This window comes from Temnothorax nylanderi, unplaced genomic scaffold, assembly GCF_030848795.1.
Source record: "Temnothorax nylanderi isolate EJ_2023f unplaced genomic scaffold, tnyl_v1.0 TNYL_tig0091_pilon, whole genome shotgun sequence".
NCBI lineage: Eukaryota > Metazoa > Arthropoda > Insecta > Hymenoptera > Formicidae > Temnothorax > Temnothorax nylanderi.
Genome location: NW_027249153.1, coordinates 694,480 through 722,142, shown reverse-complemented (window position 1 = coordinate 722,142; position 27,663 = coordinate 694,480). Strand labels below are relative to the sequence as shown.

The window sequence follows — 27,663 nt, the reverse complement described above, 5'->3', positions numbered from 1 at the left end:
GCTCTCTCGCGACGGCGGCGGCGAGTGCCGTCGGTGCCGAGGCGCGACGTCGCGCGCGAGAGTCGCCCCGATAACCGTGAGGATGGAGCAGCTCGCCCAGTTCGTCTCCAAGAGCTTCGACAACGCGGCGGCGGCGGTGGCGGCTGCGACGAGCGTCGAGGCTGCCGCCGGCTGCAGGGCGGCCGCCGGCGGCAGGATCACGCTCAGTGTCGCGCATCTCATCGGTGATCGCGTCGCGGACGACGGTGACCGGCGTACGTGTAATAATCTTTCCCGATGAATCGATGATAATGCCATTCTTTAGGTGCCAAATTGGTTGGAGACCGACCGGTTGAGATCGAATCGATCGATGTAGTGCGCGCAAACTTTTCTATTATCCTTAATGATAGATCTCAATATAAATCAACATCGGCATAAAGATATGCTGGATCAAAAGAAATCTATTATGCGAGTCAGGTCGATTCGTATGTGTCTGTGCTTGAACTTATTAGTGATCAGTATCAGTAAATGGAGTATATACGGGATTCATTAAGAAGAAATTCATAGTGGAAGTTATGTAAAATTGTATTCTTGTGCAATAACGTCCGCAGACTGCGGGATGATTACTTGGACTACACTTGTGTTAATGTGGATTAAAGAAAATTGTGGATTAAAGAAAAATTAATTGTGAATACCATGTCGTACACATTTTTAAATCACATTTGTCTTTCTTTAGTTACTCTTTTATGTAACGCATTATTATGTCGACAGAAATTACGTTCGAAAGTCTGTGAATGCTCATCGCTGCTAAAATTACAATTCACTTACGAATCGACCTAATCGCCGACGTCTTCGTCACGTTCTTAGCACTTCGCGATCGGGATGCATGGTCCCACGCGACAAACGATTACAAGACGAAACCTTGTTTAGATGAAGCGGCGCAAGAGACTGCGGCTAGCGTTGTCGAGACGAGCGGAAGCGTCGAGGAACCGCCGTCGCCGGAAGGTCGACTGCAACCGGAAGATCTTTCCATCACGGCCAAGATCAAGGACATCCGAGACACCGCGGAGAGCCTGCCACCCCTGAAAACGCCCGAGTTGAAGCTGTCGGTTCGCAAACTGCTTGGATGTACCCCCTCGCCGCCGCCTATATCGAGGGATCGATCACCCAGCCCGGAGAATTGCGTCGAATTAAAAAGTCAAAGCTCGAGCGACGGCAAAACTCTGGCATCCTCCAACGATCAGGCCAAGGTGTCCTCGCAGGTTACAAGGTCGAGCGGACAGGGTCAAGAGGATTCCGTTAAGGGTGAGCGTAACAATGAAAGAATATTAACTCTGTTGATTTTTGTGCGTTACATAAGAACAATACAATTATATTTTTCCAAAGATGATATTAGAATTTTTATGAGCAGTCTTAATAATCTTGAATTAAGGCGATTGCTCACTGGAGTTCGCAATTAATCACCCATTACTTAATTAAATTATAATTGAATTAAGAACTAAAATTACTAAATGAATTGCAAAAGATTGCTTTTGCAAATTAAGCTGAAAAAAATCAAATTAAAAGCTGGTTTTTCGAAATTATACTTTAATCGAGATAGCAAATTATTCGGGACTCTAGTCTTTAAATAATTTTATTTTCTCGCGGATTAAAAACAATTTGTGTCTCGAATTATAAATAATGTTTCGCAATTTTCTTTTTTCACAAAACCACGCTGATTTGGAAAAATTATTGCATTAATTAAACTAAAAATGGACAAAAAGAATGTATTATTGATTTCAATTAATTAAATTATACTGTAACATAATATAACTGCGATATATGGATTACATTTGCATAACATTTTATCTTCATATCTATCATAGATATGAAGTATAGAGATATGTCTCTTATCTACCGTATTCAGGATCGCTCGATCGAACTCAAATCTCAAAATCCATTCTCAGACCTTCGTCCCGTTTTATGCCTGCCCTGGCCCAATGTGCGATGGTGTCAACTTTGATTTCGACTGATCGACGTTTCTTGCGGCTAGCCCGTTTGCGATTGCCGTGCGAACGAGTGCGGGAAGGTCAGGAACCTCCTAGTGGCGGCATCGAAGTCGTAGGCACCGGAGGGATTCGATCTTCGTTTATAATTCAGGCCGTCGTCCAATAAAGCTCACAAGTGATTGGGAATAGCTGACCGTTCGCAACGTAACGATCGGCGACCCGATCGGCGATTTCGCTCACGAGCCGAGTCATCTTCGATAAAACACTCGCTCCGCCGAGCACTGAAAGATGAAATTACTTCGATTCCCTCGCCATTCTCCTTTAGACCGGAAAGTGCCTCTAACAAAAGTAAACCACTCTCACAAGAATATCGATTCATAAGGATTATTCTCGGATCGTGTTATTTTCTGACGTTTTGGAAAAATTTGGGACATTGCGCGTAAGTCACTTTTATGCGAAAAATTTGTATAGAAAAGATCACTTATTGTTTCGTCCAAAAGATTGAAAGTTCGCTATAACTGTTTCTAAACTCTTTCTAAAATCGATAGAGAACTCTTGCTGGGGCATCCAGAATCCTAATGAATTTGTTTCGAATTTTGTAAAAAGGGGGCCAACTTCACAGACGTTTTAAGTTTTAACTGTCTCTCACTTGAAAACTCAGAGATCAACTTGCTGATATCAATATCTCTGACATTACTTCTATTAAAATCTTTGTGATTTATCTCTCAATAAGGCAACATTCGATTTCTGTCCATCTGATGAGTCATTAGCCGGCAATTGCCTCAATATTGCCTCAATTCCACCTCAAACGTTGTTTCCGAATGAGTCTGTTAAATTCTACAAATTAATTTTGTAGCAATCGGTCAATCGCCATGGGACAACTGGTCTGTGCGACGAAACTATCGCATGCGCGAGTAACGAGGGAGAGCGAATGGAAACGAGGCGGAGAACGAAGGGTCGAATCGACGCCGATCACGTTATAAAAAGCGTGCGGCGTTGAAGTAACGCCACGCACGCTTCCCCGCGCGATAACTCGAGCGAGTCGAGCGGGCAGGACGCGGCGCCATGAATTTATGGTTTAATATGCGGCCCGCCGCGTTAGTTGTGTGTACGCCCCCTAAACGGGGGGCGGGGGGCCGGGGGAGAGCGACGAGAAGCGCGGTGGCTGCTGCTGCTGCTGGCTGCAGCACCACCGGTAGCTCGCCTATCTCTCGAGGGCCCATAACTTTTTCCGATTAAGCGCAAATCAAAAAGCAATCTACCCGGCCGGCAGCCATCGCGGCCGCGAAAGTAAAACCGTAAATATTCGCCCAGGAGCCCGACCGGGGGGGGGGGGGGGGAGAGGGACATCCGGCGTACCAGAAAGGGCGTGAAGCAATAAATATTAATGCACCTTGCAGGCGCTGATCGCCTCCGTACGATCCTCTTACGCTACATTAATTAAATCGCCGTATAGCTCACGTACGTTCCACGCTGAGATTAAATTGCGGTCACTTTCCGTAACAATCGACATTCATTATAATGTTGTTAATCGAAGATGATGGTTTTTAATAGCTTGAAAATTTGACAGGTTGATAACGAAGATAGAGGAAACGCAGCGAGATCTTCAGTATGGATAAAGCTGATTAGAAGATTGCGTCTGATTACACACCTACTTTGTTTACTGATACAAGCAGATCAGAAATTCGAGGTTTCATTTCATAAAATTATAATAATTCTAATACTGGATAATGAGACTGGTTATCGGTTGGTATGTATATCATCGCATTATTCCTTTCTAATATCGAATAAAATATTTTGATGAGTTTTTACATTAATGTGAAACGCGTGGAGGCTTCATAGATACTTCCTCAAGTTCTGTAGATAATACCATCACGAGCCTTGCAGCTTTTCAGAAACGAGCACTCCCAGCGATGCGATACTCCAAAGCACATTTCGCCTCTCCCGACGATTTAGCGTGGCGTGCGCGCCCATCGGTCTTCAGTCGCCCGTGTTTTTCCGCGATTGCCGTAAGTGTTGGTGCTTGACCGCTGGTCAAAGGCCCGTGCGCTCGTACGTATATTTATGGCACTTGGGGCGCGAGTTTCTTGAAGTATGATAGGAGGGTGCGCGGCCGCTACTTTAGGAAAAATGAGAGAGAGAGAGCTCCCTTCGTATTTACGTTCTAACTTCTCGCCAAACATTCTCGCGATAAGTCGCAATACAAAAATGATAAATTGTAGCTTTCAAAAAATATTCACGCAAGTAAAATGGGAAAGTATTGAGATAAAGTGTTCACTTGGGAAAATGGTAACGTCAAACTACGGCTAAATATTTGAGTTTGACGATTAAATCTAATCGTCTAAATTAGATCGTTAAAAAGAATGAAGGACTTAATTGAAAAAATGTTCTTTTACAGTGTCGAACGGTGTCCGCGATTGCCCTGAGATTCGAAAAGAATTATGCGACAAGGGGTTAAACTTCTCGGAGGGTACGGCCGGCACGCGGGCCACTTTGCTTCATTAAGCAATAAGTGATTGCATGCCTTAAACCCCCTTGCTTCTTGCGTATTTATGGGACCGTGTGCCATATGCAGCGGCTACGCTGGGATACGACGACGCTTTTATACGTCTAATGGCCGTGATATCTCGGCTCGTTTTGGAGGGAGAAAAATAGTACAGCCAAGGTGGCGGTCGGTCCGGGGGGTAGCTCTTCGGGGGTGGCTTAACTGGATCAGGCCAAGAGGGCAGCGCTCTTAGTAATTGAATTAGTGACCCCTCGCGTCCGAGTGTGATTGCTTTGGGTTTTCCAGTACCAGAGTTCGGTTATCTGTTCCCCTCTTCGTCCCGCAGGACGATCCCTCTCGCCGTCTCGATCTCTACGAGGTATCGGATAACGTTCAGCAACTACGATTTTGCACCTCGGATCGAGACGCTCGGGATATACTCAGGTAGTTTGGCCAAGTAGATTTGGAGAAACGTGTTATGGGACTTGGAAGATACCTATGGATTCTCAGAATTTCGATTGCCGAAATTAACGTCAACGATCAGCACTTTAGTGCTGCAATAGTCGTCATTCTTTCTTTATTCAATTTTATTAGGAGATGTGCAGGAAGGCTCGCCAAAACTATTATGCATAATTTATTAAATTACAACAATTAGGTGTACGAAACTAAATTGTAAGAATAATTATTGTAACACGTAATCATACTAATTTACTGTTCTCTTTTCAGAAAGTAATGCTTATGAAAAATGAGAAGGATACCTATGAATTCAAACGATACCGATTTTCGCCTCCCCCCCCCGTTTTCTACGGTACATACGGTAATAAACGGCCGGCACGTTCGAGTTAATGACTGCGACAACGCGCGTGTGTGTTGCGCCGTGGCTTATGCTAACAATGCGCGGACGAGGGGCGTCGAAAACCGCGCGAGTTATTTTGGCGTACGGGAGGGAGGTGGTTTTAAACCACCGCTGTACATATGGATGCGGGCCGCACACCCTGCCTAGGGCTCAGATTGGATTACGCGGATATGCGCTAATTGATTAAAGCGCCGTACGCCGTACGCAATGCCGCATGGCGATCGCGCCGGCGTGCAAACGGACGTGGACTGCAGAGCGCGTCTCTCGTTTTTTGCCTCCGTTTCCAGATAAATCGCACGGCCGTTCTATTATCCGTGGAAACCGACACCGCAGAATATTCCGATAAAAACGCAATTTACCAGTTTCTCGACTCTCATTTGCGTTTAATACATTTTCCCGCGAATTAGCAAATGAAATCCAAACATAATAATCTGATTCTTAAGACGTTCTTAATTCTATAGAAATGATTGATAACGTAAAAAACTAGCAAGAAATAGAATAACTATTCTGAAAGAAAGTTACAGATTACTTCTTGTTTCATGAATTTTTTATTGTTAATAAATTAAATCAGGACTTGGCTTAGTTCATAATTCTCAGTTTTATTTTAAAAAATCGTGAATGTTACAAAAGCATGTAAAGTATGTAAAGATCTCGATTAGGGGAAGGATAATTATCCTGAAGGATGGATGAAAAGATGCTCCGAAGCGAAAAACTTTCTTGGCGCGTCGTATAGAGCGGCCGCAAGCATCGCCGCGAGTTAGAGAGACGCTCGGATAATTAACGGCCATACGATTTAATTAATGGTCGCTTAATGTAAAGTAACTACGGTACTACGGCTCTTCGAGGTGTTGCCGACGAGAAGGAGGCGAGGAAACTTGGAAGGGGCGCATCACGAGGAAGAGAGGGAGGGACAAAGGTGGATTAAGTGTCTCGCGTAAGAGCCCTTGACGAAGGGGATGTGATTTATATAATTTAGCAAAGTGGTGAGCTACGCAGTCTTATACCAGGTCGTTAGTCATCCCTACCCTCTCCGCTAGACGGGGGGGAGGGGGAGGGCGAGCTCGTACCCTCTCACCTTAATCACCCTCCTCCTTCGCCTTTCTGCATCTGTCCGATGGAATCTTCCGCGTGAAGATGCGCTCTTGATGCGACCCCGCAATCTGGTGCACAAGTTTAACACAGCGGTTGTATATACACCACGCCGCGTTACGCGGTTCGAATTCCGTGCTTAGTTTTATAGTTCTTCGGCGTGTGGGAAGAAATAACTGTCGCGTTTCCCTCGCGTGGAATACGCTTGTCCTAATGTCATCCAATTAGAGACGCCGGCCGGCGTCTCGATTTGAATAAGATTCTCATAAGGTGGCGAGATATATGTTGATGGCGCCCAGACTGGAAGAAATGGCCCGTGAACGATTCGCAAAGATCAATTCGGTAGCACACTGGTCGCTCCGGCCCCGGTCGTTCTGGCTCGCGGCGCGCATTTGTCCCTGTGAATTAATCATCGCGCGACGAAAACCTTCCCTGTTACCCCGCTACACATCTCCGACGATGACTCACGGCATTCGGATTTCTGTTTCGCCGAAAGCATTCCTTAACAACGAGAGGAAAACTCATCCTTTTACACTGTAACGATATATAATTTTGCAACGTAATCGAAAAAGCACCTTATCCTATAAAAAGCGTACAATTATCTTTTAACAATTTTACGCAAGAATTTTTCCACATTTACTTGAGCAATAATTAATTTGTAGGATCCAATTGCCGGAACAACGGAAGTGGCAACGGCAAGCAGAGGAGATCGCGGACGAACTTCACCATTGAGCAACTGGCCGAGCTCGAGAGGCTCTTCGACGAGACGCACTATCCCGACGCGTTTATGAGGGAGGAGCTGAGCCAGCGGCTAGGTCTCAGCGAGGCGCGGGTACAAGTCTGGTTCCAGAATCGACGCGCCAAGTGTCGTAAACACGAGAGCCAGTTGCACAAAGGTAACGCCGCTAACGGAACTCCACAGCGGACATAGCTTTCATTATTATCTTTCATTTTCTTTTTAGTCTAAATATCAATCTTTTCTAATTAAACGAGACGTATGGTAACGTATGATAATTAATCAAGTATGGTACAAGAAAAAACGACTATAATTTCAATCAACGTTGATAATTGTGAGATAATTTCGCATTTGTTGCCTGATTAAGAAATTGATAGGACTCTTTCTTTTTCTCTCTTGTTATAATTAATATATTTATAATTAATATATTTGGCTCTAATTAAATTTTCTCACAGGCGTCGCCGGGAGCATGGTGCTGGCGCCGCGCAGCCCGCCGACGACGTTGGAACCATGTCGAGTTGCACCTTACCTGCCAGCCCTCAGGTTGCATCCGCCGCCGATGCAGGGAACGGCCGCAAACGTCACAGTGGGATCAGCCTTCGACCCGGCAGTGCTGCACTATGCGGCGGCCGGAGGCCTTTTCTGTCTGCCGCCACCACCGCCGCCCCCGACGTCGTCGGCCGGTCATCCTCCTCATCCGCTGAGCCTGGCGGCGTCACTGGCCGCCGCGGCGGCTCGCTCGAAAAACAGCAGCATCGCAGACCTTAGACTGAAGGCGAGACGGCACCAGGAGGCCTTAGGGCTCGACAGGCCCGCGTAAGGTCCGCGGCGTGGTACGTCTTGGACGAAGAGGGATTCGACGGGGATGAAGAGGTGCGGGTTGTCTTGACGGTGAGTACACCCGAGTTTAGAGAGGATCTGTACTCTCATCGAAATGTGACTTTGAGCGACGCGAAGGAAGGACAGTGGACCGATATTGTGATCGCGGTGACTTCAATTTTCGAATATCATAAGGAAGGTGCTTATTTTACGTCAAAGTGAATCGTTGTCGGCGCTCGTTAAAACTCTACAAACGGGCAAATATAGATCTATATCTTTTCCGAGTGAAAACTTTAATCCAAGTTCAAGAAATTTTAATTGTATTCTTTTTTTTTCCTTTGTATTATTCTGGTATTGAAAACGTCGCAGTTGTTTGTTAACACGGTTAAAGTTATAAAGCGCACGTCGTTGTTGTTTTGTGCAGAAACTCGCTCGCGTATAGAGTATTAAAAACGGCACACGTGCATCTCTTCATCCGCGACGTGCCGAAGAGTCTGAGAAGTACAAAGGACATTCAATGTGTATAAAGTAAAGGATATGTACGACGGGAAGCATGTAACATACATAATGTATACTGAATCGGGAATCTCGCTTGTATGTCGATTAGTGTACTCTGTGTCGAAGAACTGTGATGTAAAACCGCGAAGTTTAATCAGCACCGATGTCTAGGAAGGTGCGACACATTAATGTAAAGTTTATAGTCACCAATTCTTGAACCAGTTCTCATCTCATGTTAGCGGGCGTTCGTTCGGAGCGGAAGTTAACATAGCTCTGTGTATGCTCACGCGTGCGAAGGCACATTTAAACAGAACGTTTGTCCAAGTGATACTTGTCAACGTGGAAACACAGGATGTGTCAAGGTGCGTCCAATATTTTGATGAGTTAAGAACAAAGAAAATCGTAAAACATTTTCTAAAATACGTTTTGTTAAAGAACGCAGCTATTGTCGACGCCGACCAGAAAGTTTGAGAAACGAGACGCATCGAAATCACTGACCAGGTTAGGTGTATAAAAAGGATCTCAAATCGTCTCTAAGAATAGATTTAAGTCGCAAAAGCAATTTCCACGGCCGGTATTAGTTTACGGTGAGATTCGGGAAATGCCAAGATCACTGATCATCGTAAAAGGAAGGAACCGTGCGTCGTTACCAAGAGTAGATTTCGGTCGCAACAGTTCTTACCGGCGATATTAGTCCACGAGGGAATATGGGAAACTCCAGGACGCGCCAGGATCGCTGACCAACCGCTGGCGGGAATTATAGATCGCCGCGTCTTGGCAGCGGCTTGGAAGACATAACTCTCGTAGATGATTCACGGGCGGGTGGACGGACGCCGGACGATTTCTCGCGTTCGTCGCCGGCGAGCGAGCGAGCGAGCGGGGGACGGCGGACAGCATCGCCGTCGGGGCGCTAATGCAATAACGCGCGGCTACGCGGATAAATCAAGCCGGGGCGAACCGCTCGAGCGGTGGCTGTGCCGTGCCGTGCCTTGCAGTGCCACGCCGCGTAATCGCGTTACCCCGGTCGTCCCCGGGGCGCCGTTATTGTCCCGGAACCCCTTGCCCTCAGAAGGGAGGATGAGGTGTTCCGAAAGTCGCGCGTTCCTCCAGTCCGGTAATTCGTCCGACTTATCTCCGCGTAAATCGTGGGGCGCGATTCTTGTTTCTCATCTATTCATTAGCGGGAGAAATTAAGGACTTTTACGATACTCCTCGAATACGGAAAAATCGCTGAGAGAAGGGTGAGATGTTCTGGATGTTAAATATTGCTGTTATATATAGCCCGAGGATATATTAGTGTTTGTCGAGGACATGTTGCGGAAACTTACCGCTATATCAAATCGCGATGAAACGTCTTCCAGTGCATTCTCGCAGATAAATCAATCATGCATCTCGGAGGAGGGTTGTAATCGCGTTAACGCGGATTTATTCCGGCCATCCCCGGGGCGTCGTTATCGTCTCATCCGCGTGCGTCGATAGGTCGAAGCAACGTCGCGTGACCGTGATTTGATTAGCGACTTTAATTAAAAAGAACGCCGGCGCACAGTAACCGCTTCAACGTATACGACCCATATACGTTGAACTTTTTATGGGCGTTGTATATAAAATAGGAAAGCCCATAATTCGGTCCTTTTACGACCGCAGGATTGATTCTGCAACGGTGACTTACGGCCTCATAAACCAACATCTTTTTCACGATAAAGCTTTCTAATATATAGATTAGCAGATTTTCATTGGAATTAATTCAGTTATAAAGATATTTTAAATATAATTAATTATCTGCTACATACGTATTGAAATTGAATCCATTCGCCACTTATGTTGTAAATCTCATCGTTGAAAAGCTAAATCGATTGGGGCGATTTGTTTATGTAAAAAAATCGATAGACCCGTGTTCAGCCGCCCGTGTAATTCATTTAGCGATTTGCGATCAAATTGTCATCTATTACTCCGTTCCGGAGGAGTAATCGACGCGAAAATGTGTTCTATTTTCCCTGTCAGTTCTCGTAAAGAATCACCGAGAATTCTTGTGACGTTACAGAAAGAACGCGTTGTATAGCGTTGAACATATCTCCCTTTATATTTTAATTAAGTGTTAGTTATCGAAGATACTTCTACTAGAAGACGTATAATTTTAATAGTTTTTCTTTATTTATTTAAATATATTTGATCTTTTTAGGTTTTCAAGCGGAGCAATATAAAGATGGGTCTTATCGTTATCATCGACAATCACTGACTTTGCGATGATAGCAATAAACGGAAATAGTAGAAGTTACAATAATTTGCAGCAGCTACGCAAATTAACGGTGAAAATAATGATGCTCCATCTCATCCACAGACAGGAAGATAATAATAAAAGCGCAAGGCCAGGGCCAAGGGTCGTATTCGCCCTTCCACCCCCGGTGACGCTTTCTGGAATAAAATAAAACCCTCTCGTATCCCCGAGATAATTCGGAGGGCGCCGAGGGATGTTCCTCTCTCTCCCCCCCCCCCCTCGCTCATTTTAATCCGAGTTTTAAGAAGTTTTTCCTATTGCTCGTAAATTGGCCGTCGTTTGTCTGGCCGGGGTCACGTGGGGCCAGCGAGAGGTGGGAACCACCCTCGGGGTATTCTCCCCACTACAGCGAGAGATCCTGTTGTTCGCACATTGCGCATTCGTAGCGCGCGAGTGGGGAACGGAAACTCGTAACTGCAATATAATGTCCCGCGAAAACCAGCTACCATCATCAATTATCTCCGCCCCCTTGTCTCTTCAGAGGGGATGAAACGGGGAATAATCGAGGAGTGCGCGGGGAGAGACGACTTGTCGAGATTTCTTGAAGACGTTGCATAAGATCGGAGACGTAAAAATAATAGCAGTAATAATATTATTTTAAAAAAAGTAAGTAATAAGATTATCTAAAAAATGTATGTCCCTAAAAGATCAAGATAGACTTGACATTTCTCTATACTTCTATCTGAAACCAAAAACTTTTAATATAGTAATTAACTTACTTAAAACACGAATTATCTCTTGTCTTTGATAAATATTTTTTTACGACGTCTGAAATTCCCTTCAAATAGAATTTGATTGCAGATCTCTTGATGTTAAAATCATTTTATCGTTCAGCTCGAGGACTATCGTTGGAAATTCGCTAACGCCCGGTCGGATCATCGGCGAAAAATTCGCGGCAACAGATCAATCCTGCAATTCCGGCGGTGCGCGATCGAGGGGATGGGGTGGGACGGATGCTGCGCGAGATTTGGAAATAATTCAGCCCCGCGCACTGACTGGCGGGCCAAGGGGCCGCTTGCTCCTTCCGGCCCCCGCGTGCCTTAATCTAATCCAAGGATAATCTAAAATTCATGACACACATAACTGCCAGGCGATGATATATCTGGCGGGGGTGTAAAGGCAGCAGCGTCTTCTCCGTTTTCCCCCTTACCCATACCCTCCTCGCCGTTCTTGTAGCTTGCAGTTTGCCTCGGTGGGCACCCAACAGCAATCACTGGCATTATTATTTAATGCAACGCGCGTGGCGGCGTATACACCGAACCCAACTACCCGTAAATCGCGATATCGTAGAGACCTGCTGCTGGATGCTGTTTATCTCGCGAGAGGTATTACCAGCTCGATCGCCGCCAGTTGATCTTTCTTCCCTAACATCCCGAAACACGGTAAATTGAACAGGCCGTAACTGGTCGCATATCGACTGTTTATGATGTTTCTCTGTCTAAAGAGATTAAGTATACTGTCTGGATACAGTGGAACCTTTATTCGAAGAATACCACGTGGATTAAGAAAGTAATTTTTATAGAAGATCCATCTCTCTCTTTATTGACGTATTACAAAGACTGGAGTAATTTTCTATCCTAGGTAATCAAAGTCTGACTTGCCAATTTATTTAATAACCAATGAATTTGTTTTATTTCTCGTTATGTAAAACAGATCCTACATAATCGTTCTTTCCAGTTAAATGTTCTGTGATGCGGTCGAAGGTCCGATCCTAAACGCAGCATCCGCTTATGCTAAGAACTTGCAACTGTTCTCAGCGAATTAATCGATTTGCGCACGATCATCCGCGTACCCTTCTCGATACCACGAACGTCGTTCGTGCCCCGATGGAAGCCGATAATCCAGGGAATGCAGCCTTTACGACGGGGTGAGATGCACGCAAATGGACCGAGGGTGGTCACGCGCCGGCGATAAGAAAAGAGAAGAGAGCGATAAAGTAGAGAGAAAGAGAGCGGGAGCGAGAAAAGTGGAGGAAACGAGGAGCTAAACGCTAGTTTCCGCCCCTCCGGGCAGATCCGATGCGGAATCAATTCGCGTAATAGTTCCAAGGGGGGGGGGGAGAGGATGGCTCGGCGGCGGGAAAGGGGGTGGTAGGAAGCTAAATCGACTGACGGTCGCAGGGGTGGGTTAAGCGGAGAGCTCGGATACGGGCCATTACCACACCTGTCCCTCAACTTCGACTTCGCGAGAGGGAGAGAGGCGAGCCCGAAGCTCTAATGAAGAGAAGCAATCACTTAAGCCGGATCGCCATATACCCGGTGTGCCGTACGCGGGATACGATACGGTTTTATTTGCGCGGCTCCGCGCCGATACGCTTTTACGGCTCACTCGGGGGAGTGCTCGACGGGACGCGAGCGAATAGGACACGGAGCGTGTCCCGTATTCGCCGATCCGAATCGCTCCTTCGGGACAGCCTCGATCATTTGTAACGCGAGATCGTTATCTCCTCGCGATAGCGCCCGAACTGGAGAGAACGTTGGAATGCTGGATCGGAGGTCGCCTTCCGTTCTTTTCACAGATAACGATAGAGCTAACCAGAGCTAATAACGCACAAGTCAAAACAGATGTTTGAGGCCCTATAATCGTAATGTGAAGAAATAAAATTTCACAATTGATTTTTAAAGATGATTGCAAACTCGTTGAACAATTTGAATTACTGTCTAGTACGGGTGCTAATTATTAGCTCTTACTTACCTCGTTTTTGTTTACAAAATCATATCGTTCGTATTACAAGTGAGAATTTTGCGGATTTATAATCGTCGCATGTGACCGACTAACGTAAAAGAACACTGTATTCTGGATAAGAAATGACAGAAAAATGCGAGGAATAATTATAAAATAATTCCAAATGAATAGGTGTTAACGGTCCTTGGGGAAAAAAAAAATTATCACAAAGATGTAAACGACATCGAAATGAAGGATAGACTTTGTCATAAGAAGACTCGCAACGGTGCTCGGTACTTCGTCAAGATTTATTTCGAATGAAATGTCACGTAGCGCACAGAGAACCAAGACAACGAGCGCAATATGGATCGAGAATTGAAGCCGGTATAATTTCAATGTTCTTAATTCTTGATGCTATAGACACAAGCTCGACGCACAAGCCGTTAGAAATTAAAAAGAAAAAAAAGAATCTCATTACAATTTCCTTACGCAATTATATCGGGCGTAATTATATAGTTTTAGATTGTCTCTTTACAGAAACATAACTTTCACTCTATAACAGCCTATTTTACTTCGCTAATATTATATTCCTTATTAATATTCCTACGATTTGTAATATTACTATAAATTACTTACGATCCTAAAATTAGCTAGAGAGAGAGGCTTTACATTAAGTATTCTCAAAAAATTGACTTACATCATTGTCATTACACCCACGGAGATCATTTACGCGCATCTATAGCATATGGGAATCCTGAAACCAACGAAGTTCTACCGGTTTCAATCCCGGATATGAACTGTGTGTGATTTATGCGCGTGCATGTATGTATAACTGTGTCGCGACCGCACGCGACTCGGACAGTTAATTAACGGAAGAAGCTCGGCGGCAGGAAGCAGTATAGTGTTCGCGTTAAACACGTTGTAACAAGCGATTGAACCTTAATTATATTTTTTGCTCCTCGTCAACGGTCTGCCGTCCGAATAGATAAATCCACGTTATTTCGAATTGAATACTTGACGCTTTATAAAATGTAAAGTGTTGTCCGGCTCGATTACAATAACGAGTTTCGGCGAGAAAACGATTCGTAATGACACGAAAAATTGCCGAGGCTATAAAATACAATTATCGAGGGTGTACATTCAGCCTTAGATGATGATGGGATTTACAGTGCAATTGTCATGTTGATCTAAAACGGTATGACGTTCGATTTAACTGCGCATAGGATATTCCCATTTTAACAAAGCTCTTTTTTTTCCAAGGTGGGATCAATTTCTTTTCGTAACAAAAAATTGTAGCTTGAACATTTAGTTTTAAGTGATTTTCTTCATGTACATACACATTTGTAATTTTAATTGTCTGAAAGAATTGAAACAATTGAAATTACAATTTCGCTTTTGCTCAAAGAAAATCGAGAACCGTTCTGGGACATCTTATACACAGCTAATCCGCTTATCATACACTCTTTGCGTTTTAAAGAGTCAAGGAGTTATATAAAGAAGTGTACATGTACGAAACTGTTTCTATCGCTCTTTCGAGATGGGCAGCACCCCTTTCGTTGCACTTTGACAGGCGTAAATGTATTCATTGCGTGGAAAAAGCAGGAGAATGTTAGTCTCGTTATTCTTTCTTTTCTGTCCGTGCGAAACTTACATGCGACGTTACTACTGAGCACTAGAAGAGATTATCCTTAAGTACTAGGTAGTCAAGGTAATATGCAACAATAAAAAAGAACACCGTGTATGTATATTACTCTATTATCGAGTGTAGACACTGGACAGAGAAATTCGCCGGCGCTTGCGAGAGAAAACAGCAAAGTAAAAGCAAATTACGGCAAATCGACTTGCATTTTTTTTTAGCAGAACCGTCCTTCCGTGGCCGCAAGGATAGGATAATCAGGTACTAGGAACAGCCCCATACAGAGTCCCGATCCTTTGAGAGGGGAAAGACATCCAATGTCGTAGAGGTCTATTGGGCAGATCTTTTCTTCCTTTTACGAAAGAAAGATCCCTGATAGAATCTTTTCCACTGTTGCGAATATCTCGTTTCAATTCGTCGCATGCTTCTCGATCGGAATGAGCGAAGGTGTATCAATCATATGTATATAACTATACACACATCTATGATATAGAATTTCTTTCACAATACCAAGTGCGGTAATAATGATTGTAAAGTCTAAGTCTAGGTCATATTAATAATCTAATTCCGCGTTGAATATTGTGGCTGTATCCCGACGGCGTTTTACAAAGAGGATGTCCGCGGACACACGTGTGAGCATATACCTAAGTGTACTAATACATCCTAAGTATATCAAAGATACTTAATAGAAAGCGTTACGGCCTACCTAAGGCCGAAAGAGTCTACAGTGATCAGGAATAATGATCGGTAATCTCCAAAGGACGGGTACCTCCGCTCCGAACGCTGCCCGCACGAGGATTCATTATGATTAAATATAATACACACCGTATATATATATATATATATATAATATATATATTAATTACAATAATTATAGTATTAATTAAGAATTATTATGTTAATAGTTATTCAACCACGTGTATGGCTCAGTCTATTAAGCTAGTCTCATGCAACAACAACAATAAAGATACAACAATATATTTACTTGTGAGTTTATCGAGTTTCGATTCACACGTCGTTTATTACTCTGTTCTAATTTACTCGTATATCCTTCTTTCTGTTTTTTTTTGCCTTTTTTCCCTACCGTTTTCTTTGCCGGCGATCACCCTGTTACTACACGTTCCCCCACGCATACATACGTCTTCGCACGCAATTTTGTTAACTGACGATAGAAAAAGATTGGAAATTTCAGATATCGATCGGCATTTAATCACTTTTTGTTTCAGTCCTCTATCATTGTAATATTTAATATAATAATTATGTATAAATAGACGTCATCTCACTGTTATTTTATAATCGTTTATAAATTTAATATCTCGATCTTATCGTGACTGAGAGCTTTTCGAGTATATTAATATGTAATCGCGAGCCACATAATCCCTCGACGGGGGAAGGGAACGTATCGATATGAATGTGTCAGCCGCGAGTACCCGAAACTATACCGGACGAGGTCGAAAAGGAGGCAACGTATTTACAACCACACGAGGAAGGACACGTATATTACTCTACGATTCTATTGCGATGCGGAATTTCGTGCGGCGGCGGACCCAAGATCGGCGTAATCGGTAATGAGCGTCTACCTTTTCTACCACCGACGAAACCGGCTAGCTTAGGAACTATATCGAGGGGTGAACGATGTAACTTGTGTTGTAAAAAATCGTCCCGTTAGCCGCTGTTGAATTCTTAAATGTAACTCGGCGAGAAAAGTGAGATAATAACAACGTCGATTTTTTTATACATATGCAATATTTACACATACATACATATATTATATGTATAACGTGGTAAGAGAAATTATAACACGTGACCGTGAATTTTCCGTTTAAACCCCTCCCACGTCGAGTGGCATGTGACTCGGGGGTGTTCCGTTACAATTTTTTTTTTCTCTTTCCAAGCTCTTAAGTAATTATAAAAAACAGTAATATCACAAAAATTGCGCAGGCAGGGCAAGGAGAGGGGCCAGAGTTTTGGGATAAAATTATGACAATATACATATATGATACCTATATTGCCAAGTTGACGAACGAGTGTGGATCGAGTCAAGGAGCGGTCACGGAATTCGTCTGTCCGCCGCGCGCGTTCTCCTTCCTTCCGCGAGGAAAGGAAGGAGGCTGCTGCGCGACGTAATCTGTCGTATATGCCGTAAAAAGACACGATAGAGTAGAATTGTCCTTATTCGACGAGCGTCGATGAGGGAAGTACTTTCATCGTCGCGTCGTACTCGACGACGCGTCGATTCTTCTTGTTTAAAATTTTCGAAGAACATCTACCTCGTCTTGGAGCTACAAAGAATGGAGTTTCAAAGTAAAATCCCTCCTTTTGAAAACCGTCCGTCTCGCCTGCGCTAGTTCGGTTCCCGCCAGTCGTTGAATCTTTTATTGATAGATTTCAAGTTTGATTGACAATGGCGACTTAACGATGAAGTATCTTCTTTTTATTCCCTCCCAGGTTGTGCCGTTCTCTTCCGTTCACTTTTCTCCTCTCTTACTTGGTCTCGATGCGTCTCGATGCGAAAAGGTGAAAATTAAAACATAACTCTTTCTTTTATGTCGTAAAACTATTCAGAAATATTCGCTGTTGAAGGATCTCGTAGCTTCTTGTCTGAGATGTGTGTGTATATATATGTATACATATACTCAATTGTTGATAATACATATTTTTGTCACAATGTAAATTATAGAATTTCTTTTTTTTTCTTAAGTAACGACCGAGATAAAACGCACATCACTTTAAGATAAAAGGACTTGCTTACTTTTTTAACTGGCCCAAGCAAGTGGGACTGGAATGACAGTCTGCTCTCTTCTTTTTCTCTCTCTCTCTCTCTCTCTCTCTTTGAAAAACGATTTAAACGCAAGATTTCTTTATCCAGATGAGTTATCGAGATCATTATATCGCGTAAATAAAATTAACATCACCATAGATTTCACGTCATAGATTCGCTCGCTCTGTGAATCGCATCTGTAAATCGTTTCTTTTTCTTAAATTTCTTTTTAATCGACGATTTTAAACAACGACGAGAGACTTCGATAGATCAGCAAAGATTTGAAATAATAATCTATTATAATGATTAACAAAAAAACGTCCATTCTAAAATGTATTTATCTATATTTACACTAATACTAATATGATACTAATTTAATATGTTTAACAAAAAAAAAGTAATCACAAAAATGGTCTGCAAGTTAAAACATCGTATCATGTTTGGTATACGTACGTATACATATAACAGGATGCATAATATATATATGTATATGCATATGCACGCATACATTTGAAATGTTTTACACATGATGACAAAGTTGTCGCGTATAACCTAATATCACAATCAGCAAGGGAGAGAATAAAATAAGCAGAAAAATTTTGGTTCAAAAATGACGGAATGGCACTTTCTGCGTTTATCATCTTCATGTGTATGTATGTGTGTTTCCTTCTCAACGTATAAAAATACAATATTCTCGAAAAACCCTCTGTACACTATGAAATTTCTAATAACGTACTCTACCTTGTATCATATTTATTATCAAATAAGTAGTTCTACTTTGTCTCTAAAATTCTATAAACACATTCGAATAATCTCTCGCTTTCGCGCGCGCGCGCGCGCGCGCGCACTCTCTCTCTCGCTCTCAGAGGAAAAAAAGGAGGAAAAAAAAGAAGAAAGGATCAGTATCTAAACGTACAAATTTTCAATCACAGTATATGCGCGATCTCTATAACGTGAGATCTATGCTAAATTCTTACATTCCAACTGTTCTTGCGAGTTGGTTGCTCAATAATAATATACATATATCTAATTATATTAAAGAGCCGGGGCAGAGATGGTTGTGGCGCCCAGCCAGCACTTGTCACGTTTTTGACATACGCGAGAATCAATTAACACTTTCACGTGTTCAGTGTTACGCGGTAATGGAAACGGAGTGTACAGAGCGTGTACGTCCGGTACATCCGAGGTATCAAATCGGATTGCGGTTACGCTGATACCTCGTTCCGTCTCTTGAAATGTATAGTCGGTGATCCCCACAAAATTCCTCCCTCCCACCCCGAAATAAATCCCACCCAACCCCGCCCACCCACGCTTTTACTTTTTCAGCCAATGCCTATCTCTTGTCGTTCTTGCCTTTTAGCTTCGCTAACACCTCTCTCTCTCTCTCCTCGTTTTCTTCCTTTGCAGCCTCATCGACTGCCAGGGCTTAAAAGGCACGGCATGCCTTTTATCGTTTTCCCCAAAAGCACGATAATAACATACCACGATGACACGGTAACGACAACGATGTTGATGAGAAGAGGCCGTGGTTTCACCCACCCGTCCCATCCGCCCCTTGTTTCCCGCCCAACCCCATTCGGCCTGCTCGTTTAAGAGGCCTTCTGGAAACAAACATAGTCATAAAAGGGAATCCTATCAAATTATTGATATTTCTAGATAAAATATAACGTTTTTAAGAAAATCGGTCAATTTACCGCTTTTAGGCGGAGCTGTTCAGACGCCGTACATGTTGTGGAGCCGCTCACTAAGCTGCGGCGGAAATTGATCGGAGAATCGTTTCCAATTCTCTTCGCCCACTTGATTTTTGAAAGTGAATAGTATCTAAACACAAGACAATGACCATGAGATCATGCCATGAGAGAATACTGAGCCCATCAGTCGTTCGGCTGTCATTTTACCTTCTGAAACATCTCTTTCAGGTCTTCCTTCGGCGCAGACCACGACGCCACGGCATCGCAGAAGAAGATAAAGTCCGGGACGACACCGGCCGGATTGACAGTGATCATTTGACACATACCTCTGAAGGCAGAATCCTTCTCTTCGTTATCTCTTATGCTTCGCAAAGAAGTGCACCTATTGATAAATTTACAATCGACAATCTCATTAGACGTTGTTCGGCCTCCTTGTCCAAGTGGAAAATACTTCGATCAGTAAAACACGCGGACTTTACGGCACTCATTGATTTTAAACTTATTATGTTGTGAGTTGTAAAAACGCCAACTTCGTCATTAAGTGATCGAAGTATCTTTCTGCAGATTATAATAGTCACATAGAAAGATATACATATGTATATATACGTATAATAATATGGCTCTGGCAAAAATTGAACAACTAGCCATTTACGTTCATTCCCACAATTCACACATAGATAAATTTTGTTTCAAATTGCATTCTCGACGAGAGACGAAACGGTTGGCTTACTGTGAGGCCAGTCCAATGCGATAATTAGCACTCTTATTAATGGCTCGAGAAATTATCATTAACATTATTAGATTGCAGATATGTACATACAAATAGCAATAACTGGTATATGTATATAAAATTTACATGTACAATCTCCAAAGAGTCGACGTTAAATTAGAACCGGTATTAGCAGACAAATGAAAATTGCAAATACACTAATTGCAAAGATTGATCGCTGAATTTAAGAGTCTAGCCTATATAACGTATAACAAATTTATGCTATATATTACATAGCTGTATTGGGATATATGACTGGCGTCATATTTCACTTACTGTCTCATTAAGGCTGGGTTTACATTTGACATTTACTGCACGGCACATCGTATAATTAGAACAAACGCAATTCGACAGAGATCGAGATGCCAAATTACCAGCATGCAGAATGAATTTTATTAATCGAGCGAGAAAAAAGAACTATTATATGTGAGGTATATCCGCGGTCCTCCGGATAACGAGAGGCAACGAGACTTGACGCGGCGACAAATAATAAGAGTGACAAATGTAAACCTATCCCTGGTCTCTTGATACTCGGATAAACAGGAGAGCTCGTAACACACTTGCATGGTGGCAAAATAAAGATTAGAATTATATCATATAACGAATTCAAATCTAAGATGTTACTGCGAATACTGCGAATACTGCGAAAAACCATTGAGCAAGTTCATGCTGGCAAGCTGCGGGAGGGTAGCGTTTTCCCATTTACACGTATATTCCCGGCCGGCCCCGGCGGGGATCTCTGCCTTCGCGAAGAGGGAGAGTAAAAAACGGCAATCGATTTTTTGCAGCGTGGCTCACCACCGTGTTCTTGCGCAAAAGTTCTTAGCAGCCCCTGATGCAATTACTCAGGAATCGGGAATGTAATAATGTATAATAATAAAGAGTGCTAATAAAAATAGAAGATAATATAATTAATAGAATAATAATATAATAAAGAAATTTACACACCACTGTCGGACAAACTGCTGTAACATGGGGGCGACGTCGTGGGGACACACATAACCTAGGCGACCGATCGTTATGGCTACGGTTTCATTTTCGGTTTCGGTAAGTAGACAAGTGAAGTGTAGTGAAGTGACCGGAAACACAAACAATAAGACAAACTGATAGAGAACCAACGATCAACTCAGGCGAAGAAGAATTATATATGCTCCGCTTGTAACTTCCAATTAATAATTCTCAATTAATAATTCAGTTAATTAAGAATCAAGTAACATTAACAATTAATCGAAGACAGTGAGAACACAGGTGAAACATATGAGATACCGACAATGAAACATAGGCAATACCGTGCTATTGTAGCTGCTGAAACAATAATCAAAATTAGATAGCAGCGTGCGAGCCCGTGTGATTTTGTATACGGACCGGTATACCAAATGATCTCTCTCTCTCTCTTTCTCTCCCTCCCTTTCTCTCTTTCTACTGTGTATAAGAAATATATATATATATATGTCAATACAAATAAGAGAACAATAAAAAGGAATAACCAAATTTGCGTTATGATCTTTTAAAGGCCAATTCAAACAATTCAGTCGAAACAATATAATCTGGGGCTTAGAAATATGCAAGCATTAGTATATATATATACACACACACACTTTAGTTTATATATATATATATATACCGAATTGCAACATGTCCTTTTGTGGCAATACAGCCGTATATGTATATACGTTCAAGCCTACAGGCAGTCGCACACCACTAAATCAAGGTTCAATATACAAATACTAATTGCTTAAACCTGTCGATAAAACGTGCAATCGCGATTCATGTATATGACCGCGTCAAGTCACTAAACTGTGTGGTTCAAAGTATTGTTGATCCAAAAATTACTTAAAAAAAAAAAAAAGAGGAAAAGAAATATATATATGTATTTATGCACCTAGAGCTGGGATGCCACCGAATAACTCGATCTAGCGTGAACAATACTCTAAAAGTTACTGGGAGACCTTTCATTAAACAATGGTCGGAAAATACTTTCGGTCTATATAAGATTGTGCATAACAATTATTATGTCATAAAGCTAATCTCTGCGAATGAGAAGTTTCCCAATGTGCACAAAGAGCAGCACACAGTCGTGACGGAGTGTAATTCTTAAGTCGGCACACGGGAAAGATAGCGATGTATGTATGTATATATAGGGAATCGACAGATTCTGGTTGTCGGCTCGAGTCTCGCACTACACATTGCTTTCTATTCGTTTCAAAGTAATGCTCGATATATCATATACGGTATCGTTCTAAGAGAGAACTAGATATCCGTAAAGTTCGGACTGACGACTCACCCGTGTTTTCCAACAGTGTTTTCGGCGTGTCCGGTCGGTTAATGATTTCGATGAGCTGAGTCAAAATTAATGGGATATATGCGCTCGTGTCAGGTCCTGCGAAAGACAAACGGAGATAAGCGGTAAGCTTAATTTGTTCCCTGAAACAATGGCCGCGTTCAGCGGAAAGAGCAGCTCAGTGAGCGCTCAGTAATTCTTTATTACGATTGGTTTTTACGCTTAGATCCGAGGAAGAACCAAAGGCAAGAACCAATCGTATTAAAGAATCACTGAGCGCTCACTGAGCTGCTTTTTCCGCTGAACGCAGCAAATATCGTTCTCGATATTTACCGAGTTTTATCGAAATTTCGCCGATCGCCCATGTCGCGTTGTTACACACTGATATGAACTGCGGATGCAAGTTTTGTCCCAGTATAGGCATAAACTCCGCTGCGCATCGAGATAAAATTCATTAACATTAACATATATATCTGATGGTCTCGGTATCGTCTAGAATATACTCACGTATGCAGGGGAGTACATGTTGGAAACAAGCTTTCGTAAGATCTCCTAGTAAAGCGAAGCTACTCTGTCTAACCTCGGGCATGGTATCCTGCATACACTGGTACAACAGCTGCATAACGTTGCTGTTCATCACTAGACGTTCCATATGACCGTCTAGCCCTTCTGCTAATCCGCTAAGGAGGTCCAACGCGACTATCATGAAGTCCTTGTCGGGTGCCTCAAACTGCTCCGGACTTTGCGTGCTCGCTATGTGTTGGTTCAGCGTTTGCTCTACAAGCGACACACATCGCCTGCAAACAAAACGGAGTATTTCACCATATCATACTGAGATAATTTATACTAGATTATTAGAACGGCAATATGAAACAGATTTGGTTTGGTCAAAAAGATTGTTCGTCATGTGTGTGTACGTACCTGTAGACAGGTTCGCAATACGGTAAGAAACCCGAGCGCAACGCGGTCGCTACTGAAGAAAGGCATTCCAGCAGTGGGAACAGATCTTTATCCTCGTCCTTCAGTACGTTCCACTTATTAATGAGAGGCGGCATCAGAAGATTGATGTAGTCTGGTTTGTTCAGATGGTGACCCACAGAATCGGCGAGAGTGCCGATTGCGTCGTACAGAATTAAAAGATTTTTATGCTGATATTTACCTGCGAATAGACAGTTGCATTAATAAATTGCAGAGATGCATCTTCTAGATCAAAACGAATAATCGCTTCGTGTTGTACTCACTAAACGCAAAGACAAGCGTCTCGAGAATAAATCCAAGATAAGGGACCAGTTCGGTGCAGGCCTCTTCCTCCAAAGTTGCAAAAGCGGAGCATGCCGCCTCTTGAACGCGTTTGTTGCTGTCGAGCACTCTTTTGAGCAATTCCGTCATCAGAGGCTTCAAATGCGTCTCGTGAGGTTGCGCACAAACCCAATGCGCGTAACGGCTCAACGTCCAGCAAGTTATGGCACGCACAAGAGCCTTCTTGTCGCTCAGACAACTGATCAGGTAAGGGATGAGCTCTGACAGATGCGGAATCATGCCGCTCATACAACCTGCAAATACGAATCAAAATCTCAATTACATCGACCAGTCTTTTAATCTATTTATAAGAGTACTTTAAAGAAAAAAAAAGAATGCGCGCACCTTCAGCGATAGCTCCCAGTGCCAGGATACCGGATTCCTTGATCTCCCAAGACTGATGGAAAAGAGTCTCCTTCAGGATCGGTATCAAAACCGGTAAAAGGTCTTCCCTGAAAACATTAGCCAGCATATCTAGCGCGGCGGCGGAGCATTTCCTCAAGTTCCAATCACTCAGAGTTGAATCGTCATCGCATCCATCCTCAACGTCTATGTCCTCGTCGTCACACCCGCCGTTAACGCCGCCGTTCTCGTCGGTGTGCTTGTTCATACCATTGGCATGATGCGAGTGATGAGTCTTGGATTTGTGAAAACGTGGTCGGATATCCTCTTCCCTGTCTGGAATCATTTCATCCTCCTCCACGTCTCCTTTGAGGAGGATTATGTCAATTTCCGAATACTTCATACCTTTCACCTGTAAAAAAAAACGGAAAAAAGTGCGTTAAGAGTCAAGTAAGACAAAAGAGTGATAATTTCGACGTAAATTTAGAAGAGAACTCACCAAGATAGGTACTAATCGCGACAGATGTGGCGCAAGTGCCTCTTTGCAAATTGGTTGTTCCGCTAGTGACAACCAAAACTCGCACGCCTCCAATGCCACTCCCTCGTCAACGTCCTGAGTTCTCATTAGCATGTATTCTATTATATTGTGCATATGTGGTATTAGTCTGTCCATTCGTACTTCGAGTAGCATTACCAGAGCCCTACGTGGAGACAATAAAAGATACATCAGTTTTCCTGTTAGCGATAACAACAGTGAAAAGAAAAGAAACAATATGCTATCTGCATTATACTATCAACTACCTGCACACGTTTTTTCGGACCTCGGAATCATCGTCCGAAGCTAAATGGAAGAGATTCTCCAAAAAGCTGTCTATATGTATCATAAGCGCTTGCGTACGTTGAATGATGAACTGATTGACGCATGCTATCGCGTGGGATCTGATCTTGGGGCTCGAATGTCTAAAGAATTGAAGGAACTTTGGAATCAGAATGTTCAAGGGGCGATTCAGAGCGTCCGAATCTAATATCTCCGCCGAGTCCTCGCAGATCTTCTGGAGAGCGCCGAACGCGCCCTCGCAAACGTTGTAATCTTGCGAGTCCAACATTTGACACAACGCCGGCAACAATTCCGGCCAAGTCGTTAATTCACCTACTCACGGAAATACAATTTCAACCGTCAAAAAAAATACATACAATACGCACTCCTTCGCCGCATCTCGCCGAGTAATATAAAGTGGTAGCGTACCTCTTGATGCGACGGTGGTGATCAAAATACCGACGGTCGCACGAATCAGCGGCGATGGATCTCCGACAGCTGACAGACATTCTTGCTTCACGAAATTTATGACCTCCGGTACAAACTTGTGGAAGTACGTCTTTACATTGTTCTTCAATATCAGTCCACTCAGAGACCTAGTAGGTTCGTCTTAACAGAGAGAAAATTATTAGTTTCTTCTTAACAAATATCTCAAGCAGAATTGCAAAATGGAAACCCTCGGGGTATATCTCGACTGGAGAGTCGCATATAAATTTCGACGTACCTTCCGATGTCAATTTCGTCAGGACAAAAATCAGATAGTTGTTGAAATCTGGGAATTTGTTCAACTCTTCCAATTTCTATATTATACAATTAAAGAAAATAATATATAACGTGGTATTACTTATCAATGTAAACGAGAAGGTGCTTATACAATGAACAATTCGTATTCATATTTCACGGATCCGATTCGTTTCCCCGAAGAGATAGCACAGTCGTAAACGTAAACGATCATCGATAAAGCGCGCGATTGGGCACGGCTGGGCACAATCTATACGCGCGACCGAGTGCCCGGCGAGGAGGACTCCCGCGAAAACTATCGATCAGGAGGAGCCGCGCGCTGGGAAAACAAGTCCCCCCGCGCGCGCGAGCGTGCGAGCGAGCCGGAGTCCCCGCGCGACTCCGCTCCGCTCCGCTCCGCACGGCACGGCTCGGCTCGGCCGGGGCGTGCATCGTTAGCATATTTCCAGCTCCGCGCCCGCGACGCGTCGGGCCCGCTCGATTCCGGGGACGACGGGGCGACGGTGACGCGCGACGGGACGGGACGCGCGAGGAACAAGCGAATGATCGTTGCAATTTCGCGACGCTATCGCGAGCGAGCTGGAGCGAGCGCGAGCGCGAGCGAGAAAGAGCGAGCGTGCGCGCGCGCGCGCACGCGCGTGCCCTGTCTTTCTCCCGAGCGATCTCGACATGGGGATCGCGCGTTCGCGCGACAATTAATTTTCCCGGATCGTCCTCGGGGCCGAATTCCGTTGGGACACCGCGCCGGGAAAACGAACGCGACGACGAGCGGCGCGGTCTCGCGCGCGCGCCGCGTCCCTTTTTCTTTCCGCACCCGCGCTTCACTCCGCGGGGGCCACGTATGGGCTCAGAGCGGCGGGCACACACCACAAGCACACGACACGACACCGACGGCGACGGGGCACGAGGATCGCGGATCTTGATCGATTGGCGAAAGGATACTTGTTGTACGGCCCGCTGGGTCGCCGTGTCCGGGCTCTGCGACTCCTTGAGCAGCGTCAGGATTTGCCTGAGTCCTTCCTCCTGTGGTTGCCACGCCATTTTCATCGTGTTTTTCAACAGCACCACTGTAACGCGCAGCCTGCCTTCTCTGACCTCGCAGATAAACGGAAGCTCCCTACAGCGCTCCCTCTCTGCCTTACTCTTTCTCACTCTTTCTTTCGCCCCCCCCCCCCTCCCCTGTGCCGCCGGTCAGCCAATCCCTACCCCTCTCCCGAGAGCTCCGTCAGGACTGTGGTGGCGCAAGGGGGCGCCACGCCCTTTCCTCGTCGCGCCACAACGGGGCGAGAAGGGAGACTGTCGTCCCGTGTTTCTGTTTCAAGCGTTTCTCTCGCCCCGTTTTTCGGCACGCGTTCGGGAAAACTCGGTGAAACCGGTTCGCGAGACAAAAAAAAACCTCCTTGCGGCGGGCCACCGCACCGGAGGGTGCCCGGGGAGTTTCTCCCAGCATCCCGCGTGTGGGAACGCCGATCGGGTGTTTGCAAAGAGCTTTTAAAATATCACATTAAAGAAAAAGTGAGTGTCGGACGACGACGCGAGGCGGGGTATTTTGAAACCGGAATCCCGGCCGTTCCGGATTTCCGGTGTCGCGCGGGTCGGCGCGGGAAAACGCGCCTTGCGACAATGGAAACGCCGCCGATCGATGTAAGGTACATACGTCCTTTTGCGCGTTCGCGCGCCCTGAAAATCGGCACGATTTCATCGATCTTCGTGCCGAAATAACGATCGAACTCTCGTGGAGACTTTGATCAAATTTCAATTAACTCGACTGACAGAATTGCTTACTGTGCAAAATTTTCAACTATGCAACTCATCGTCCTTAATTTAAATCTCTTTCTACATATTAAACAAACGTTATATTTATATTAGTTATATTATATATTATATTAGCAAAATAGATTTTGCTCGATAAGTCAATCGATTAATTTAATCAGTAA

General features: G+C 44.0%; 2 protein-coding genes across 4 annotated transcripts; one reads left to right on the top strand and one right to left on the bottom strand.

Annotated features, from left to right (window-relative positions):
* The first annotated feature begins 23 nt into the window (after window positions 1-23).
* On the top strand, window positions 24-12,765 carry LOC139774997 (uncharacterized). Its single transcript, XM_071710620.1, has 4 exons — window positions 24-254; window positions 910-1,284; window positions 7,060-7,293; window positions 7,589-12,765. The coding sequence occupies exons 1-4, from the start codon at window positions 83-85 to the stop codon at window positions 7,951-7,953; spliced, it is 1,146 nt and encodes a 381-aa protein (XP_071566721.1). The 5' UTR covers window positions 24-82; the 3' UTR covers window positions 7,954-12,765.
* Window positions 12,766-13,678: 913 nt separating this feature from the next.
* On the bottom strand, window positions 13,679-26,848 carry Tnpo (transportin 1). Of its 3 annotated transcripts, none has more exons than XM_071710598.1 (15): window positions 26,669-26,847; window positions 25,710-25,785; window positions 25,415-25,594; window positions 24,970-25,318; window positions 24,668-24,869; window positions 24,172-24,580; window positions 23,769-24,080; window positions 23,449-23,686; window positions 23,035-23,324; window positions 22,861-22,959; window positions 22,531-22,626; window positions 21,195-21,270; window positions 19,685-19,859; window positions 19,481-19,607; window positions 13,679-19,387 (listed from the first exon to the last, which is right to left on the bottom strand). In XM_071710598.1, the coding sequence occupies exons 1-14, from the start codon at window positions 26,771-26,773 to the stop codon at window positions 19,500-19,502; spliced, it is 2,715 nt and encodes a 904-aa protein (XP_071566699.1). In that variant the 5' UTR covers window positions 26,774-26,847; the 3' UTR covers window positions 13,679-19,387; window positions 19,481-19,499. The 3 variants fall into 3 exon arrangements, with proteins under 3 accessions (XP_071566699.1, XP_071566700.1, XP_071566701.1); XM_071710599.1 differs by having other exon boundaries at window positions 13,679-19,384; XM_071710600.1 differs by lacking the exons at window positions 13,679-19,387; window positions 19,481-19,607; window positions 21,195-21,270 and having other exon boundaries at window positions 19,693-19,859; window positions 26,669-26,848.
* Window positions 26,849-27,663: the final 815 nt, after the last annotated feature.